Source organism: Delphinus delphis, chromosome 9 (genome assembly GCF_949987515.2).
Source record: "Delphinus delphis chromosome 9, mDelDel1.2, whole genome shotgun sequence".
In the NCBI taxonomy this organism is placed as follows: domain Eukaryota; kingdom Metazoa; phylum Chordata; class Mammalia; order Artiodactyla; family Delphinidae; genus Delphinus; species Delphinus delphis.
Window position 1 is genome coordinate 48,607,543 of NC_082691.1, and position 20,520 is coordinate 48,628,062.

The window sequence follows — 20,520 nt, forward strand, 5'->3', positions numbered from 1 at the left end:
TCAGGACCTGTACTCCTGGGAGGGGGCTCAGAGGACAAGGGAGATTACATGGGTGGAGATCCTCCCTGGGAGTGAGTTCTTCAAGCCACATGTTGGGCACCCCAGCCCTGGGGTCCAACACAGGGAAGATGAGCTCCCTTGGCTGGTTGGAGGGCCAATGGGACTGGCAGGAGGGCTGTGGGAAGCACAGACAAGTGAAGCATGAGGAGCACACGCACGAGTGCTTACTCCCAAAGCAAGGTAGAGAAGGCGTATTGGAACCGCGCAGGCAGCTGACTGGTTTACTGCAACTACCCTGGGTGCCTGCCCCTGCCTGAGCCAAGCTAATGCTCCAGCCCCACTTACTTCACATGGCAGCTCCACACTGGAGCGAGGGCTGCCACAGCTGAGGAGAGAGTTCAGCCGTCAGACACGGCGGTGGCTCAGACCTGAGGCAGCGTCTGAAAAGGGCAGGGGCAGCCATTACTGGCACTCGCACAGGCAGCGCATCAGAAGCAGCCCCGACCTCTGGTCATGGCCAGACCACTGTAGCCCATGCCGCAACACATGTGAAGGGCCCACACGGGCACTGCCTGCCCTGCAGCACAGCTCCACACCAGGGTGGCAGTGGTACAGACTGAGGGAAGAGAATGGACGTGAAGGATAAAGAAGACTCAGACCCCAAAGCAGGGTCTGAGCAGGGTGGGGGCAGCCAGTACTGGCAACTGCACAGGCAGAGCGTCAGAAGCAGCCCCAACTTCTGTGTGGAGCCACACTGCTGCAGCCTGTGCCCCATCACACCGAAAGCCTGCGCGGGTGCCTCGTGTTCCAGCACTGCTCCCCTCTGGGGCAGAAGTCCTGGTGCTGGGAGCAGGAAGAGCTCACACTGAAAGGGAACAGAACCAGCACAGACCTGACCCCTCAGAGCTTCTGCCTCAGCAAGTTGGGACCTGACCCTGCTCCCAATAGGGTGGAGACAACCACTGAGCAAATGGTAAGCCCGGGCTCACACCTGACCCCAGCCAAAGCCCCTTTCTCCAGCTCCACCTCCAACCAAGGTGATACCTGCCAGCACACCGTGAGGAAAGACATAACTTGTGTTCACATCGAATCTAGCTCCCAACCAAAGCTACCGGGCACACATAGACAGTAGAGGGACACACCCACATGAGGACACCCCTTCAAGACTACAATAGGTAACTATTTCACCTAATTTCATAGAGACAGAGAAAGTTAAGCAAAATGATAAGACAGAGGAACTGGTCTCAATTGAAAGAGCAAAAGAAAAAACCTGAAAAAAATAAATAATGAAATAGAAATAAACAATATACCAGGTAAATAATTCAAAGCAGTAGTAATAAAAATGCTAACTGAATTAGGGAAAGGAATAAACAGAGTGAGAATTTTAACAAGGAACTAGAAAGTATAAAAAAGGATCAGAACTGACAAATACAATAACTGAAATGAAAAACACACTAGAAGGAATGAATAGCAAATTAGGCAATACAGAAGAATGCACAAGTGATCTGGAAGATAGAATAATGGAAATCACCCAATTAGGACAGCAAAAAGAAAATTAAAATTAAAAAATGAGAAGAGTTTAAGAGATCTCTGAGATAAAATGAAGCATACCAACATTCACATTATAGGGGCCCCAGAAGGAGAGGAGAGAGAGAAGGGGATCAAAACCGTATTTGATGAAATCATGCCTGAAAATTTCTCAAACCTGAAGAAGGAAACGAATATCCAGGTACAGGAAGCACAGAGGGTCCCAAACAAGGTGAACCCAAACAGACACATACCAAGACATATCATAATTTAAAATGACAAAAGTAAAAGGAAAAAAAGGGAATTCTGAAGTAGCAAGAGAAAAACAAAGAGTCATATACAAGGGAACCCCCATAAGACTATCTGATGATTTTTCTGAAGAAATTTTGCAGGCCAAAAGGGAGTGGGGCATGATATATTCAAAGTCCCGAAAAGGAAAAACCTGCAATCTAGAATAGTCAGCCCAGCAAAATTATCATTTAGAATTGAAGGAGAGACAAAGAACTTCCCAGACAAGTAAAAGCTAAAAGAATTCATCAATACTAAACCTACCCTATAAGAAATGTTAAAGGGTATTCTCTAAGTGGTAAAGAAAAGGCTATAACAAGAAGAATCTATAGGAAAGAAAAAAATCTCACTAGTAAATGCAAACATATAGTAAATGCTAAAGATCAAACACTTAAATAAGCTAGGATAAAGATTTTTAAACATCATTAAGTATAACTACAATAAACAGTTAAGGGATAAACATGAAAATGTAAAATATGACATCAAAAACACAAAATGTGGGAGAGAGGAGTAAAAAAAAAATGTAGATCCTTTAAAATGTGTTTCAACTTAAATGACTACCAGATTAAAACAAGTACATATAGTTAAAGGTCAGCATATATGAACTCCATAGTAATCACAAATCAAAAACTTACGATACACAAAAACAGAGAGAAAGGAACAGAAGCATACAACTAATGAAAAGTATCAAACCTCAAGGGAAGAAACAAAAAGAAGAACACAGAAGAACTACAAAGCCAACAAGAAAACAAGTAATAAAATGGAAATAAGTACATACCTCTTAATAATTACTTTAAATGTTAATGGACTAAATGCTCTAATCAAAAGACAAAAGGTGGCTGACTGAATAAAAAACAACACCTATCTATATACTGCTTACAAAAGACTCACTTCAGAGCTAAAGACAAACACAGACTGAAAGGGAGAGGATGGTAAAAGATATTTCATGCCAACAAAACTCGCAAGAAAGCAGGAGTAGCAATACCCATATCAGACAAAATAGACTTTAAACAAAGTCCATAAAGAAAGACAAAGAAGGACGTTATATAATGATAAAGGGATCAATACAAAAAGGATATTACACCTGTTAACATATATGCCCTCGGGCTTCCCTGGTGGGGCAGTGGTTAAGAATCCGCCTGCCAATGCAGGGGACACGGGTTCAAGCCCTGTTCCGGGAAGATCCCACATGCTGTGGAGCATCTAAGCCCGTGAGCCACAACTACTGAGCCCACGTGCCACATCTACTGAAGCCCATGCGCTCTACAGCCCGTGCTCCACCACAAGAGAAGCCACTGCAAAGAGAAGCCCGTGCACTGCAATGAAGAGTAGCCCCCCCCGCTCGCTGCAACTAGAGAAAGCCCACGCACAGCAACAAAGACCCAACACAGCCAAAAATAATAAATAAATTTTTTTTAAAAAACATATATGCCCTCAATATAGGAGCACCTAAATATACAAAACAAATACTAGCAGTCATAAAGAAAGAAATTGCCAGGAATACAATAATAGTAGGAGACTTTAACACCCCACAGACATCAACGGACAGATTTTCTGGACAGAAAATCAACAGGGAAACATAGTCTTAAATGACACACTAAACAAGTTGAACTTAATGAAATCTATAGGACATTCCATCCAATAACAGCAGAATACACATTCTTTTCAAGTGCACATGGAATGTTTTCCAAGATAGATCACATCCTAGGCCACAAAACTAGTGTCAACAAATTTAAGAGAATATAATTATATCAAGCATTTTTTTCTGACCACAATATGAAACTAGAAATCAATTACAGAAAGAAAATGGGAAAAAAACAAACACAGGGGACTAAATAACATGCTACTAAAAAAAAAATGGCAGGCTTCCCTGGTGGCGCAGTGGTTGAGACTCCGCCTGCCGATGCAGGGGACACGGGTTTGTGCCCCGGTCCAGGAAGATCACACATGCTGCGGAGCGGCTGGGCCCGTGAGCCATGGCCGCTGAGCCTGCGCTCCGCAACGGGAGAGGCCACAACAGTGAGAGGCCCGCGTACCACAAAAGAAAAAAAAAAAGGCTCAATGAAGAAATCAAAGAGAAAATCAGAAAATACCTTGAGACAAATGGAAATGGAAACACATGTTCCAAAATCTATGGGATGCAGCAAAATCACTTTTATGAGGAAAGCTTATAGTGATACAGACCTTCCTCAAGAAACAAGAAAAATCTCAGATAAACACATAACTTACCATCTAAAGGACTTAGAAAAAGAACAAAGAAAGCCCAAAGCCAGCGGAGGGAAGGAAACAATAAAGATCAGACAGGAAATAAATAAAATAGAGATGAAGAAACAATAGAGAAAATCAATGAAACCACAGGTTGGTTTTCTGAAAAGATAAACAAAATTGATAAACTTTTAGCCAGACTCATCAAGAACAAAAGAGAGAGAACCCAAATAAACAAAATAAGAAATGAAAGAGATGAAATAACAACCAACCACAGAGATAACAAAAAAATCGTAAGATATACTATGAACAGTTATATGCCAACAAACCAAGTGTTGTCAAGAACGTGGAGGAACTGAGGCTCACATACACTACTAGTGAGAATGTATATAACGGTAAAGCCACTTTGAAAACAGTTTGACATTTTAAGTTAAATATACATTCTCTATACAATTCAGCCATTATACTTGGTGATATTTCCCCAAAAGAAATGAAAGCATACTGCATAAAAATATTTCTACATGAATGCTCATAGCATTTTTATTTGTAATGGGGAAAACTGGAAACAACCCAAATGTACACCAAAAAGTGACCGGATAAGTGGAACCAGAGAGTTGGCACCGCATGCAATACCTTTGTGGACTGTGTGCTCCTCGAGGACAAGGAAATCAAAGCAGAGCAAAGTGCCTGGAACATAAAGTCTGTGCTGTTTCTCATTCAAGTCTGGATTTCTACCCACCAGAGTTATACAAACCTTAAAATGTAAGATTGAGGTATTTATGCCTTGTGTCTTTTTTGCACCTTAATTCACTGGCAAGCTTCCCTCGTACCAAGTTGACAGCCGTGTGGCTGACAGGGTCTTGGTGCTCCGGCCGGGTGTCAGGCCTGAGGCTCTGAGGTGGGAGAGCCAAGTTCAGGACATTTGACCACCACAGACCTCCTGGCCCTATGTAATATCAATCGGTGAGAGCTCTCCCAGAGATCTCTGTCTCAACCCTAAGACCCAGCTCCACTCAACGACCAGCAAGCTCCAGTACTGGACACCCCATGCCAGACAACTAGCAAGACAGGAATACAATCCCACCCATTACCAGAGTGGTTGCCTAAAATCGTACTAAGTTCACAGACACCCCAAAACACACTACCAGATGCGGTCCTGCCCACCAGAAAGACAAGATCCAGCCTCATCCACCAGAACATAGGCACCAGTCCTCTCTACCAGGAAGCCTACACAACCCACTGAACCAACCCGACCCACTAGGGGCAGAAGCCAAAAGCAACAGAACTATGAACCTGCAGCCTGCAAAAAGGAGACCCCCAAACACAATAAGCTGGGCAAAATGAGAAGACAGAGAAATACGCAGCAGATGAAGGAGCAAGGCAAAAACCCACCAGACCAAACAAATGAAGAGGAAATGGGAAGTCTACCTGAAAAAGAATTCAGAGTAATGATAGTAAAGATGACCCAAAATCCTGGAAATAGAATGGAGAAAATACAAGAAACATTTAACAAGGACCTAGAAAAACTAAAGAGCAAAGGAACAATGATGAACAGCACAATAAATGAAATAAAAAATCCTCTAGAAGGAATCAATAGCAGAATGACTAAGGAAGAAGAATGGATAAGTGACCTGGAAGATAAAATAGTGGAAATAACTACCACAGAGCAGAATAAAGAAAAAAGAATGAAAAGAATTGAGGACAGGGCTTCCCTGGTGGCGCAGTGGTTGAGAGTCCGGCTGCCGATACAGGGGACATGGGTTCGTGCCCCGGTCCAGGAAGATCCCACATGCTGCAGAGCGTTTGGGCCCGTGAGCCATGGCCTCTGAGCCTGCACGTCTGGAGCCTGTGCTCTGCGCGGGGAGAGACCACAATAGTGAGAGGCCCATATACCGCAAAAAAAAAAAAGAATTGAGGACAGTCTCAAAGACCTCTGGGGCAACAATAACTGCAACAACATTCAAATTATAGGGGTCCTAGAAGAAGAAGAGAAAAAGAAAGGGACTGAGACAATATTTGAAGAGATTATAGTTGAAAACTTCCCTAATATGGGAAAGGAAATAGTCAGTCAAGTCCAGGAAGCACAGAGAGTCCCATACAGGATAAATCTAAGGAGAAACATGCCAAGACACATATTAATCAAACTATCAAAAATTAAATACAAAGAAAAATATTAAAAGCAGCAAGGGAAAAGCAACAAATAACATACAAGGGAATCCCCATAAGGTTAACAGCTGATCTTTCAGCAGAAACTCTGCAAGCCAGAAGGGACTAGCAGGACATTATTTAAAGTGATGAAGAAGAAAAACCGACAACCAAGATTACTCTACCCAGCAAGGATCTCATTCAGATTCAATGGAGAAATTAAAACCTTTACAGACAAGCAAAAGCTAAGAGAATTCAGCACCACCAAACTAGCTTTATAACAAATACTAAAGGAACTTCTCTAGGCAGGAAACACAAGAGAAGTAAAAGACCTACAAAATCAAACCCAAAGCAATTAAGAAAAAGGTAATAGGAACATACACATCAATAATTACCTTAAATGTAAATCGATTAGATGCTCCATCCAAAAGACACAGACTGGATGAATGGATACAAAAACAAGACCCATATATATGCTGTCTACAAGAGACCCACTTCAGACCTAGGGACACATGCAGACTGAAAGTAAGGGATGGAAAACGGTATTCCATGAAAATGGAAATCAAAAGAAAGCTGGAGTAGCAATTCTCATATCAGATAAAATAGACTTTAAAATAAAGAATGTTACAAGAGACAAAGAAGGACACTACATAATGATCAATCCAAGAAGAGGATATAACAGTTGTAAATATTTATGCACCCAACATAGGAGCACCTCAGTACATAAGGCAAATAATAACAGCCATAAAAGGGGAAATCGACAGTAACACATTCATAGTAGGGGACTTTAACACCCCACTTTCACCAATGGACAGATCATCCAAAATGAAAATAAATAAGGAAACACAAGCTTTAAATGATACATTAAACAAGATGGACTTAATTGATATTTACAGGACATTCCATCCAAAAACAACAGAATACACTTTCTTCTCAAGTGCTCAGGGAACATTCTCCAGGATAGGTCATATCTTGGGTCACAAATCAAGCCTTGCTAAATTTAAGAAGATTGAAATTGGACTTCCCTTGTGGCACATGGTTAAGAATCCACCTGCCAATGCAGGGGACATGCGTTCGAGCCCTGGTTCAGGAAGATTCCACATGCTGCAGAGCAATTAAGTCCATGTGCCACAACTACTGAGCCTGCGCTACAGAGTCCGCGAGCTACAACTACTGAGCCTGCATGTCACGACTACTGAAGCCTGCACGCCTAGAGCCCATGCTCTGCAACAAGAGAAGCCACTGCAATGAGAAGCCCACGCACTGCAACAAAGAGTAGCCCCTGCTCTCCACAACTAGAGAAAGCTTGCACACAGCAATGAAGACCCAACACAGCCAAAAATAAATAAATAAATTGTTTTAAAAAAGAAAAGAAAATTGAAGTCGTATCAAGTATCTTTTCCAACCACAACACTATGAGACTAGATGTCAATTACAGGAAAAAAAACTTTAAGAAATACAAACATATGGAGGCTAAACAATATGCTACTAAATAACCAAGAGATCACTGGAGAAATCAAAGAGGAAGTTAAAAAATACCTAGAAACAAATGACAATGAAAACACGACAACCCAAAACCTATGGAATGCAGCAAAAGTAGTTCTAAGACGGAAGTTTTTAGCAATACAATCCTACCTCAAGAAGCACAAAAAATCTCAAATAAACAACCTAACCTTACACCTAAAGCAATTAGAGAAAGAAGAACAAAAAAACCCCAAAGTTAGCAGAAGGAAAGAAATCATAAAGATCAGATCAGAAATAAATGAAAAAGAAATGTAGGAAAGATCCATAAAACTAAAAGCTGGTTCTTTGAGAAGATAAACAAAATTGATAAACCATTAGCCAGACTCAAGAAAAAAAAGGAGAAGACTCAGATCAACAGAATTAGAAATGAAAAAGGAGAAGTAACAACTGACACTGCAGAAATACAAAGGATCATGAGAGATTACTACAAGCAACTCTATGCCAAGAAAATGGACAACCTGGAAGAAATGGACAAATTCTTAGAAAAGCACAACCTCCCAAGACTGAACCAGGAAGAAACAGAAAATCCAACAGAGGAATCACAGCACTGAAATTGAAACTGTGATTAAAAATCTTCCAACAAACAAAACCCCAGGACCAGATGGATTCACAGGTGAATTCTATCAAACATTTAGAGAAGAGCTAACACCTATCCTTCTCAAACTCTTCCAAAATATAGCAGAGGGAGGAACACTCCCAAACTCATTCTACAAGGTCACCATCACCCTGATACCAAAACCAGACAAAGATGTTAAAAAAAAAGAAAACTATAGGCCAATATCACTGACGAACATAGGTGCAAAAATCCTCAACAAAATACTAGCAAACAGAATCCAACAGCACATTAAAAGGGTTACACACCATGATCAAGTGGGGTTTATCCTAGTAATGCAAGGATTCTTCAATATACGCAAATCAATCAACGTGATACACCATATTAACAAATTGAAGGATAAAAACCATATGATCATCTCAATAGATGCAGAAAGAGCTTTTGACAAAATTCAACACCCATTTATGGTAAGAACTCTACAGAAAGTAGGCACAGACAGACCTTACCTCAACATAATGAAAGCCATATATGACAAACCCAGAGCCAACATCGTTCTCAATGGTGAACAACTGAAACCATTTCCACTAAGAGCAGGATCAAGACAAGGTTGCCCACTCTCACCGCTATTACTCAACAAAGTTTTGGAAGTTTTAGCCACAGCAATGAAAGACAAAAAAGAAATAAAAGGAATCCAAATCCGAAAAGAAGAAGTAAAACTGTCACTGTTTGCAGATGACATGATACTATACATAGAGAATTGTAAAGATGCTACCTGAAAACTACTAGAGCTAATCAATGAATTTGGTAAAGTAGCAGGATACAAAATTAATGCACAGAAATTTCTTGCATTCCTTTACACTAATAATGAAAAATCTGAAAGCAAAATTTAGGAAACACTCCCATTCACCACTGCAACAAAAAGAATAAAATATGTAGGAATAAACCTACCTAAGGAGACAAAAAACCTGTGTGCAGAAAACTATAAGACACTGATGAAAGAAATTAAAGATGATACAAACACATGGAGAGATATACCATGTTCTTGGATTGGAAGAATCAACATTGTGAAAATGACTATACTACTCAAAGCAATCTACAGATTCAATGCAATCCCTATCAAACTACCACTGGCATTTTTCACAGAATTAGAACAAAAAATTTCACAATTTCTATGGAAATGCAAAAGACCCCAAAGAGCCAAAGCAATCTTGAGAAACAAAAACGGAGCTGAAGGAATCAGGCTCCCTGACTTCAGACTATACTACAAAGCTACAGTAATCAAGACATTATGGTACTGACACAAAAACAGAAATATAGATCAATGGAACAGGATAGAAAGCCCAGAGATAAACCCACACACATATGGTCACCTTATCTTACCTTTGATAAAGGAGGCAAGAATATACAGTGGAGAAAAGACAGCCTCTTCAATAAGTGGTGCTGGGAAAACTGGACAGCTACATGTAAAAGAATGAAATTAGATCCCTTTCTAACACCATACACAAATGTAAACTCAAAATGGATTAAAGACCTAAATGTAAGACCAGACACTATAAAACTCTGAGAGGAAAACATAGGCAGAACACCCTATGACATAAATCACAGCAAGATCCTTTTTGACCCACCTTCTAGAGTAATGGAAATAAAAACAAAAAATAAACAAATGGGACCTAATGAAATGTAAAAGCTTTTGCACAGCAAAGGAAACCATAAACAAGACCAAAAGACAACCCTAAGAATGGGAGAAAATATTTGCAAATGAAGCAACTGACAAAGGATTAATCTCCAAAATATACAAGCAGCTCAATTAATAAAAACACAAACAACCCAATCCAAAAATGGGCAGAAGACCTAAATAGACATTTCTCCAAAGAAGACATGCAGATTTCTAACAAACACATGAAAGAATACTCAACATCACTAATCATTAGAGAAATGCAAATCAAAACTACAATGAGGTATCACCTCACACCGGTCAGAATGGCCATCACCAAAAAATCTACAAACAATAAATGCTGGAGAGGGTGTGAAGAAAAGGGAACCCTCTTGCACTGTTGGTGGGAATGTAAATTGGTACAGCCACTATGGAGAACAGTATGGAGGTTCCTTAAAAAACTACAAATAGAACTACCATATGACCCAGCAATCCCACTACTGGGCATATACCCTGAGAAAACCATAATTCAAAAAGAGTCATGTACCACAATGTTCACTGCAGCACCATTTACAGTAGCCAGGACACGGAAGCAACCTAAGTGTCCGTCAACAGATGAATATATAAAGAAAATGTGGCACATATATACAATGGAATATTACTCAGCCATAAAAAGAAACAAATTGAGTTATTTGTAGTGAGGTGGATGGACCTAGAGTCTGTCACACAGAGTGAAGTAAGTCAGAAAGAGAAAAACAAATACCGTATGGTAACACGTATATATGGAATCTTAAAAAAAAAAAAAGGCTCTGAAGAACCTAGGGGCAGGACAGGAATAAAGACGCAGACATAGAGAATGGACTTGAGGACATGGGTAGGGGGAAGAGTAAGCTGGGACGAAGTGAGAGAGTGGCATGGACTTATATACACTACCAAATGTAAAACAGATAGCTAGTGGGAAGCAGCTGCATAGCAAAGAGAGATCAGCTTGTGCTTTGTGACTACCTAGAGAGGTGGGAGAGGGAGGGTGGGAGGGAGACGCAAGAGGGAGGGGATATGGGGACATATGTATACATATAGCTGATTCACTTTTTTATACAGCAGCAACTAACACAACAATGTAAAGCAACTATACTCCAATAAAGATGTTAAAAAAAGAAAAAAAAGGGACCGGATAAACAAACTGTGGTATGTCCATACAATGAACTAGTCAACAAAAATAAGGAATCAACTGCTGATACACACCTACATGAATGAGTCTTGACATAATTATTCTGAGTAAAAGAAGTCAGTCAAAAGAGTACCTACTGCATGATTTCATTTATATAACATTCTAGGAAATGTAAAGTAATGGACAGTGACAGAAAGCATATCAGTTGTTTGGGGGGTGGAGAGAAGCAGGAGCGAGGATGAAAAAGGCACAGGAGAAAACTTTTGGGGGATGATGAATATGCTTATTATCGTGATTGTGGTGATAATTTTATGAATGTGTATACATTAAAATTTATCAATTTGAATACTTTAAATGTGTATCATTTCTTTAATATTAATCATACTTCAATAAAGGTGTTAAAAAAAATCAAATGACAGAGCCCGTTAACCCCATGCCAAAGAGCAAGAAGAGGAAATAAAACTGTCACTAGAAAACTCTTGTCGCCTGAGGTAAACTTCATAAAAAAACTTCATTAAAAAAAAAACTTCACAAAAAAAAAACTGAGTTTTTGCCGGGAAAACAGATATAAATAGGAAAATTCCTAACTGTTCCACGCAAGCAAGTGTAATTTACCAGTGTCACAATCTGTCTAAAAAATCTGTTAATTTAAGTGCATAAGGTAAAGTCTCTGCCAGTTCTAGCCCTTTTTTTAGAAAAAAACACAATGAAATATTGAAGAACTACAGTCTGAAATTCTCCTGAATAGTAACATACTATGTATTCAGGGTTTTTTACCATGATTTAAGCCATACTTCTTGGTTATTTAAATAACACAAATGGAAATAAAACATACAATGAACTACATAACTAAATAGCCAGAAATTTAGTAGTGTTAAAAAAAACAGTGTAGTTACCTGAAGTGTTAGGATATTACCTTGCCTTAGCAGTGTTGTGAGTCTGCAGAGAACTTTTGCATACATAGAAGGACACAGGCAGATGGCATTTAACCTAACATATAGAGACCCTTCAACCTTGAAAGCCTACAGTAGGCACTGAAATTGACAGAAACCCATAGATACATGCCCAGGAATCTCAGAAATTCAAAATAAATAATAAATAAATAAACACCCACTTCAGGATTCATTAGGTTGTATTTAGAAAGAAACGTAATAGCTTCAGAAAATACTGTAATAAAATTTTTCACATACTGAGGTACCCAGTGGCGTGTTGGTAAATGTTCAATAACTGGCTTGAGGGAAAGGGAGCAAGCCCTGGTTTGCAGCATTTGCCACTTTTTGTGGTGTAAATACCCTCACCGTGGCTGGTTTCGGGCTGATCTGAATTCACCAGAGCAAGCTGAAAGGAGCAGCACACAGTCGGTGCTCCTGAGCTTGAGCACAGCTAGGACAAGCACCCCACTGGAAATATCTCAAGTGTGAATATAAGCTAACTCCAACCCTATAAGACAAATAAACTACGTTTCTAGGAAATGCCTGTGTGTTTTATTCTTTGTGGATGACTTTTCAATTCTGAAGCTACCTTTTAACACGACTTCCACTTGAAAAAAAATGATCTTTAGGATGCAGGAGACATTACCCATCATCAAATATTTGACATTTCTTAATACTGAGGCATTGAACAAATCTGCTGTTTCTTTAACAGGAATCTTTACACATTCAAACTTGATTCAAATTAAATGCTAACTGTGAGTCCCCGAAAAGTGAAAAGGAAACAAGATACAACATTTTCATACTGATTTTAGACAAGGATTAACTTAAGGTAACTTGTTAGTCAAGGGGAGGATGGTTAGGATTAAGTTAATCATCTCTGCCATCACAGAACTTGCGTGCCCCACCTTGCAGCAGAGGTGTGGGGATATGTTTGTCATTTTTGTTTTGGGGGAGGGCTGTTTTGCGATCATAGGAATTAGAAGGGGAGATCAAAAGCCATCTTTTTGTGGTGTTTTCCACAAAGAGACTTTCTTCAAAGCATAACTTCATAAGGAAAACTAACAGAAGGAAATAAACTTATCAAACTGGAAATTCAACAAAGAGGGAAAAAGCAAGAGCAACAACAGCTCCAGCATTTCAACACAACTGTAGCAAAGAAATAATAAAAGGAGTAACAAAAGAGCAGACATATACCCAAGTTCTGAGTCTGACTGCAGCTGGAGCACTGAGGGGTCTGTGTCCCACTGCAGGGTCCTAATCGTGCAGCACAAAGGAAAAAAAGAACACAGAGAATTAACAAAAGGGGAGGGAAACAAACCAAACCAAACCATGTCATTCATCAAGGCAATGGCATATACAATGTATACACAGAACATCTCCCCACTTTGTCACCCTGGCAACCCCCAGGAGCCAGGAAGACCCCGTGAATATCAATTGACAAGAGAAAGTGAGGGGCTGTCCTTTCCTTTGAACAACTGTTTGATATTGGAAGCTATGGTTGTTTTCATGGAAGGAAGCCCAGAGCTAAATATTCAAATATTCATCCACTCACACACACCCTTTTTGCTTTTGTTTCATTCTACACTGGAGCCTGATTGATTTCAGCATGTAAACTGCTTCATGTATACCCCAGAGCCCAGTCACACCTGGGAGCAACAAGCATCTCCCATGCAATGATGAGAATCAAATGCAAGGGTTCGAATGGGTCACAGCAGGAGCATCTGGGGAAGTCTGCCCAGGTAGAACACGACTGCAGAACCAGGAGAATAACTGGCTTCCTCGGGTCAGTTACTGCAAATACAACGCATTAGATTTCGAGGCTCATGGGTATTTTGTTGTTTCTTATTTATATATCACACCAAGATGGTGACCAACAATAATACCATTTGTCTCTAAAGATGCCAGGGATATCTTACACCTTCTAAATATTTCACAAGAGATAGCACGAAGTATCAATAGTTACCAAGGTTACCAATAATTATCAATTTCCCTTGTTATTTCTCCATCACATAAAAGGAGATAAGTAGCTCTTCCATGAACAGACTGCACACAAGGACCTTTCTCAGGCAGGACCTTTAAAGTCCCTGCACGTTAAGTAGTTACAGGTGAGTCAGGCATAAAGTTACCTCGTAGACAACCGATGGACAGTAGGGACTTTGGGGTCAGGCATCTGACACTCAAATTGTGCCTCTGGGACTTACCAGCTGTGTGACATTGGACGTGTTGCTTAAGTTCTCAACCCCTGCACCCTTTTACTTGCTCTGAGTGTGGCCCACAGACCAGGAGCATGAGCGTCTCAGGGAGTTTGCTGGAAATGCCACGACTCGGGTCTCACCCAGACGCACTGACTCCACGCTACAGTGTAATAAGGCCCCAGGTGATGTGATTTGTGGGCACCTTGAAGTCTGAGAAGCCCTGCTCTGTTTCCTTGTCTGTGAGGATTTCCCATGACTTATGAGACAATTCGTGACCTGGCTTGTAGCTATCTCCCCAGTTTATCTCTAAGTGCTGCCCCCTCCCTCACTGCGTCTTCCCTGATGTTCTTCCCCCAAAGAGCTGCGTGGCTCGTGCCTTTGCTTGTTTCTGTCTTTTGGCTCAAATGTCACCTGCCCAGAGAGGCTTTCCTTCTCTCACCACGCTACCCCAAGCAACACTTCCTTGTCACTCTTCATCCCGTTCTCTTATCCTGCTTTACTTTCTTCATAAAGTATCTTCACCTATGATTTTATTATACATCAGTTTATTTATGACTGTTTGTTGTTTAACTCTGGACTTAAGCCTCATAATGACAGGAGCAGCTATATCGCTACATTATAGGGATATATGCCTAGACCCATGCGTGGCATACACGTTTATATAATACAGTATTAGTTGAATGAATGGATGGATGGATGGACTCTCTCTGGATTTCTATAGGGACTACATGCAATTATACCTATAAAATACAAAGTAATTATTTGATAAACCGTAGCTGCTCTTACTATACCACATCCACTATAACTACTCCCAATGTTTCTTTGAGTCAGTGCCCCACGCATGTTAAGATCCCACCTAAGCTCCTCCTGTAGAAGTATCAGAATGCAGTTTCATAGCTTCCCTTATTAGTTCTGGTCATGCTCTTGTCCTCTTACCTAAATGCACTGAAAGATGACACCTGAAGTGAGAACACAAATTGGCCATTGTTTCTTCGACCAATGCTTCTCAAACTTTAATGCACAGATATCTGGGAACATTGTTAAAAATGCAGACTGTGATTTAGTAGGTCTGGGGTGGCCTGAGAGTCTACATTTCTAACAGCTCCAAGGGATGCAGATGCTGCTGGTCTGTGGACCACACTTCGAGTAGCAAGGTCTGGACTTAGATCAGTAGTTTTCAAATTCTAACATGGATCAGAATAACCTGGAGGGATTGTTAAAATACAGATGCTGATCTTCTAGCCCAGGAATTTTGGTTTCAGTAGTTCTGGGGTGGGGCCTGAGAATTTGCATTTCTAACAAGTTCCCAGGTAATGCTAACAGCTGACCCTGAAACCACCTTTAGAGAATGACGGGGCTAGACTATTGCTTCCATTAGTCAGCAGGCAGAAAGCATCACTGATCCTCAAATACATCAGTATCTAAACCAGTGATTAACTCAAGACTGGCCTAAGGCCCAGGCCGTTTTCAAACCAATTAAATCAGAATGTCTCTGGTGGGACCCAGGCATCTGGATTTTTTTAAACTCTCCAGGTGATTCTCATGTGCAGCCAGCGGTGAAAACTACTGCTCTGCACTCATTCTCTGTCCAAGGAAAGCAACTCTCCCTGGCTCTGCACGCTGATTCCGTCACCTCCTTTCAAATCGGGGAAGTAACCGAATCCATTACAGTGATTCGTCCTTGCTGTTCACGTATCACTGGGGATCAAACCTTTTATCTTTATGGATATTTCTTTGGCTATAGACAGAGGAGCAGCCTCTGGCTCTGGATCACTGTGAGAAACACTCCCTCATAAGGAATGGGATCAGCTCCTTTGCCCTCAGGTTTCTGATGGGACAATTTTATTGGCCTTTTCTCGTTCCTCCTAGGCAGGTGAAGAATGTGGCAGCTCCCAGGTGGTCACAGCTATTCTGTTATTTATCCGACGGCTCACCTGAACTCACTGTATCCTTAAAGAAGTAAAAACGATGATTCTCTCAAATCACTCACTTCAGAAGTCCACCGATTCGCAGTGTGGAGTTTGCATTTTACTCAGCCAGAACAACAAAGGAGGTCTCTGGCACTAACCCACAACAGTCCTGCCCGCTACCCCCGTCACGCATGTGTTCCCCAGTAAAAGAAATCATAGTCGTTGCCAGTAACGAGCAGTGTGGTAAGTAGTCAAGCCGAGGATGCTATCAAGTGTGCTAATTTTTTCTTCTCATTTTTCCCATTATTATCTGTGGAGTGGTCAGACTTACGCAGAATGCATTTTTTCTTTGAAAAGGAACTTAAAGTCAGTCCACTGAATAAACAATGTGTTTCTGAGGGTAGCCTAGGAATGTGTATTAAATGTTTGCTGAATTCCTTCTGTGCAAACTTGCAGAAAAACTTCCCTGTAGGTAGCAGCACCTTGGAGAGGGCCTCATCTCAGCCTAGGGGTCCTGGCTTGTGTTCTGGGCTCGGCTCCACTGTGTGTCATCAGGAAAGGCTGCTGTCCTTAGCAAAAGGAGGGTGCAGGCCTAGAGGCCCTTTAGGGTTCTTTTCTGCCTGATATGTTAAAACGTCAGATGACTATTAAACTGCCCTTCTGCTTTCTCTTCTCCAGCTGGAAAACTTTTCCTTAACCAACTGACATAGTTCTTACTTTTTAACCATCTTATCATCAACTTACTGTATCATTGAAAGTAAAATGATGGTTTCCCCACAGCTTCTTGGACAGTTTGAAATCTTGCCAGGTAGTTTATTTTTTAAATGAAAGAAGTAGTAAAATTGTAAGTAAATATATGTGAACTTAATATATTATCACAAAGTATTTTCATACAGAAATCACCCTGTTTACTACAGTAATTAGTTCTAGTTATCAGTCCTCTCTGGAATGGACCAATCAATGCATGCAGGGACAGAATATTTTTATAAAAATATTCATTTAATTGTTCAATAAATTCCTATTAAGAGCCTAATATGTAAACTACTGTGCTAGAGGATTAAAAGAACTCCTAAGGAAACTGCAATTCTTATGGGGAGATAAAACATATAACTAGTTTCGCGGAACAAGGCAGAAAGTAAAACAAGCCCTGTAAGCACCACAGTCATGCTGTGGGACATGGGACTTGCACTTAAGAATCTCACATTTTAGTAAAGGAATGAGACCTATGAATATTTATACCTAATGATATGCATACTGATAATATATACAAGGAAAAAAGTAGTTCCAATCACTTGCCCAGGGCCTGGCAAAGTTTAAAGTTTCAGTCAATGTTAGCTGAAAAAAATAAGGAAATGCCATAAGAAAGATTAATACTAATGATAGCTATGATTTCCTTTCAATGAGTGTTTATTCTGTCCCAGCCAGCCAGGCACTGGACTACACTTTCATTATCCTTTGGAGGCCAGAGCAGGGAGACACCTTCCCTCTTGAAAAGATCAGAGATTCCATTCGACCGGGTTTTTGAAAGATGGAGCAGGACTGGGACATAAACTCATTTTTCATCAGTGCCTCGTTTATTTTAGGCAGCTGAGTTAGTCTACTAGTTCTAATAAGACTTCTAGATCTAGTAAGTTGTATTTTAGATGCCGATGTACCAATCTGTCATGAGAACAATAACTGACTGCCAGGCTGAGCAATTATACAAGCCTGACAAAGTCTTCTCCCCTTGAAGACCAGCTTCCTGGGAAGCCAGGCAACTCTAGCAGCATCTTTAGAATTAGAACACGTGAAGCTGAACGTTTAATTATTAAGGCTTCTCCCTGTCCTACGCCCATGTCCACATTCTTCAGCAACACTACACATACCTCCCTCACTTCTGCCAGAGCCTCCATTTCCCCCAATTTCTTGGGATCACCAACAGAACCTGTTTTGATGAATGTAATCTTTCTTTAATTCTGTCAATCAGATTTTGTTCAGTGTTCCTGTCTGGGAAACCATCTTGGTTTTGTTTGCTTATTTTTAAGAACTGTATTTGTCTGCTCTGATCAATTGTACGTTGATGTCTTAGGTTAGCTCTCTGAGGGCCCAAGGGAGGATCTCTTTCATATGGAACCTGCAATTTGCACAGATCCTGAATAACCCAATAATTCCTTACCTAATCTGGCATCATCATGGCTCTATGGTCCCATGGTTGGATCGGCAGTTCTGGACACACCGTTTAAGGTCACATTTCCTAACTTTGTTTCAAAATTCTAGGTACAGGAGCTTCCCACACCATGGAAAATAATCATTCAACTATTTGATCCTGAACATGCCACACAATGTAGGCTCTGGCATCTCATCTAAAAAGGCCTACCATGTAACAGTTAGTTTATAATTTGGGGAAAATTTGTTTTTCAATATTTCTTTAAAAAAAGAATAAGCAAAACGCCAGAATTCTTCAAACTCGCAGTGACCTATGAAAAGACTAACAGAACTTTATATTTTAAACCTTTTAACAATTCGTCACTATCCAGCTTCTTAATAAAATTCTCCCTACATTGGCCCAATATTATTTGCTCAGTTTCAGTTTATTAGATAGAGGGAAGTGAGAATTCAAACGAAACAAACAAAACAAAACAATCCCTGGCCCTCTGCTGAAAGTATAACTTAGGAGTAAAAGACATGATGTCTGTTTTGTGTAACCTTGTTCTCTGATGAGTCGTTAATTTCTTCCTGTTCAGCAGCAAGTTAGTGGTTTCTTCTTCCCATCTTTTTTAGACTCCAGAGTAGACAGCCTTGATATTCTTCCCTTAAAGAATATCTTTGCTCTTACATTTTTTTTTTTGGTTTTGGTTATAAGAAAGAGATGTCTGATAAATACGTGGAAGGCAGTAGTAAAGAACTGTCATTTGTAATGATAGTATTCAATGCGGCTGAGGCACGCTCATATACTGCTGGTGGCATTTTAAATTAGTACAGTTCTTTGGGAAAGCAATATGCCAATATGGAGCAAGAATCATAAACACAGAATTACTCCAGGACTCGTTTCACTTCCAGGAACTCAGCCTACGGAAATAAAATAACACAAGCAATAATAACAAAAATGATGACGATGATGGTAACAATGACCTCCAAATTATCAAATCCCAAGGCTAATTCTTCTTTCTCAGCCTTGATCTCTATGATTCTGGTGACTAGTTTCTCCTTCATAGCATGTTATTTCTTTTAGTCTTCCTGACCCTAAAAATCTTGTTTCTTTTCCTCCTCTCTCACTGTAACTTTGGAAGGGTCCTTATTCTGTCCATCCCCGTAAAGACAGACATTCCCCAACCAGGGTTATTTCTTCTCCCCTCACCTCTATGCTCTAACTGTAGGTGATCCCAAAGATGTCCATCTATCTTCAGCAAAAAATAACCCCAACGTCCTCATCACCCTTGAACTCCAAGTCCCACCTTTTCACATGCTTTTTGGACATATCCATCTGTAACACCAAAGTCATTTCACCCTTCCTTGTCTCATCTGTCTTTCCTTTCCTTCTCTATCGCCACAGTCCTCATTCAGACCTTCGGTCCTTTTTATCAGACCAATGGTTCCCCCAAACTCGTCTGCAAATCTTGAAAGCATTATAAAAATGCAGTGGCCCAGATCTCAACTCAGACCTGTGCCCTAGGTATCTGTGTTTTTAATAAGCTGCCATGTAAATTCAATAGATAGCCACCAGATATGGAAGCCAGGAATCTGAACTATCTCCAAGGCCATACTTGCCCCCCAGACTCTGATCTCTTTTCATACTGCCTCCTTCACATGCATTCTACATCCCATACTCTTCCTTCCCCCACCATTTTCCTTTGTTTTTGCCTCTCCCATTATCTGGAATGTCCTTTCTCCCACCTCTACTTGTCCAAAGCATAGGCACTATTTAAGGCCCAGCTCAAAGGCCTTGCTCTCTAAATATATTTGTCCTTAATAACCTCATTCACAAATAACTTGTCTCTCTATGAGACAAGAACGGAGAAATACCTGCACCTCTTATTTCAGTTCTCTTTGCCAACCTACAACCCATTTGACTCAATAGTAGCCCTGTACCACGCTTTAAGGACAAGTCTGAAGATGGTCTAAAGGATGTAATAAGCACTGTTACAAAGCCCAGGGGCCTCAGCATGAAGACAAACACACTGTTAGTCCTACCCTACCTTTTTGCCCTGATCCTAGTAATTGAATTTCTGCCTTGTTTCTGTGAGAAATCCTCGCCTTGTGCCTCAGTCCTCTAACCACTGCCAGTGGTTCCCCTTGAGTAAAGTCCACCTTCTGGCAACTAGCCCAGCAACCTTGAACTACCTTGCTATTACCTGGGTCCTCATCTCTCCACTCATCCTGCACCCATCCTATTCAGTTTTTTGCAAGCTGTGCAAGCGTGCACACACGTGCACACAA

The 20,520-nt window shown here is 40.6% G+C and overlaps 1 protein-coding gene across 15 annotated transcripts in view; it reads right to left on the reverse strand.

Annotated features, from left to right (window-relative positions):
- DYNC1I1 (dynein cytoplasmic 1 intermediate chain 1) overlaps positions 1-20,520 on the reverse strand; it is a 526,791-nt gene that overhangs the window by 261,727 nt on the left and 244,544 nt on the right. For 14 of the 15 annotated variants that reach the window (XM_060020483.1, XM_060020482.1, XM_060020487.1 and 11 more), the window contains one exon: positions 13,194-13,253. The exons of the other annotated variant lie outside the window; for it this stretch is intronic. In XM_060020483.1, coding sequence (XP_059876466.1) covers positions 13,194-13,253 — 60 coding nt within the window. The remainder of the gene's footprint in view (positions 1-13,193; positions 13,254-20,520) is intronic. 15 annotated transcript variants of the gene reach the window in all.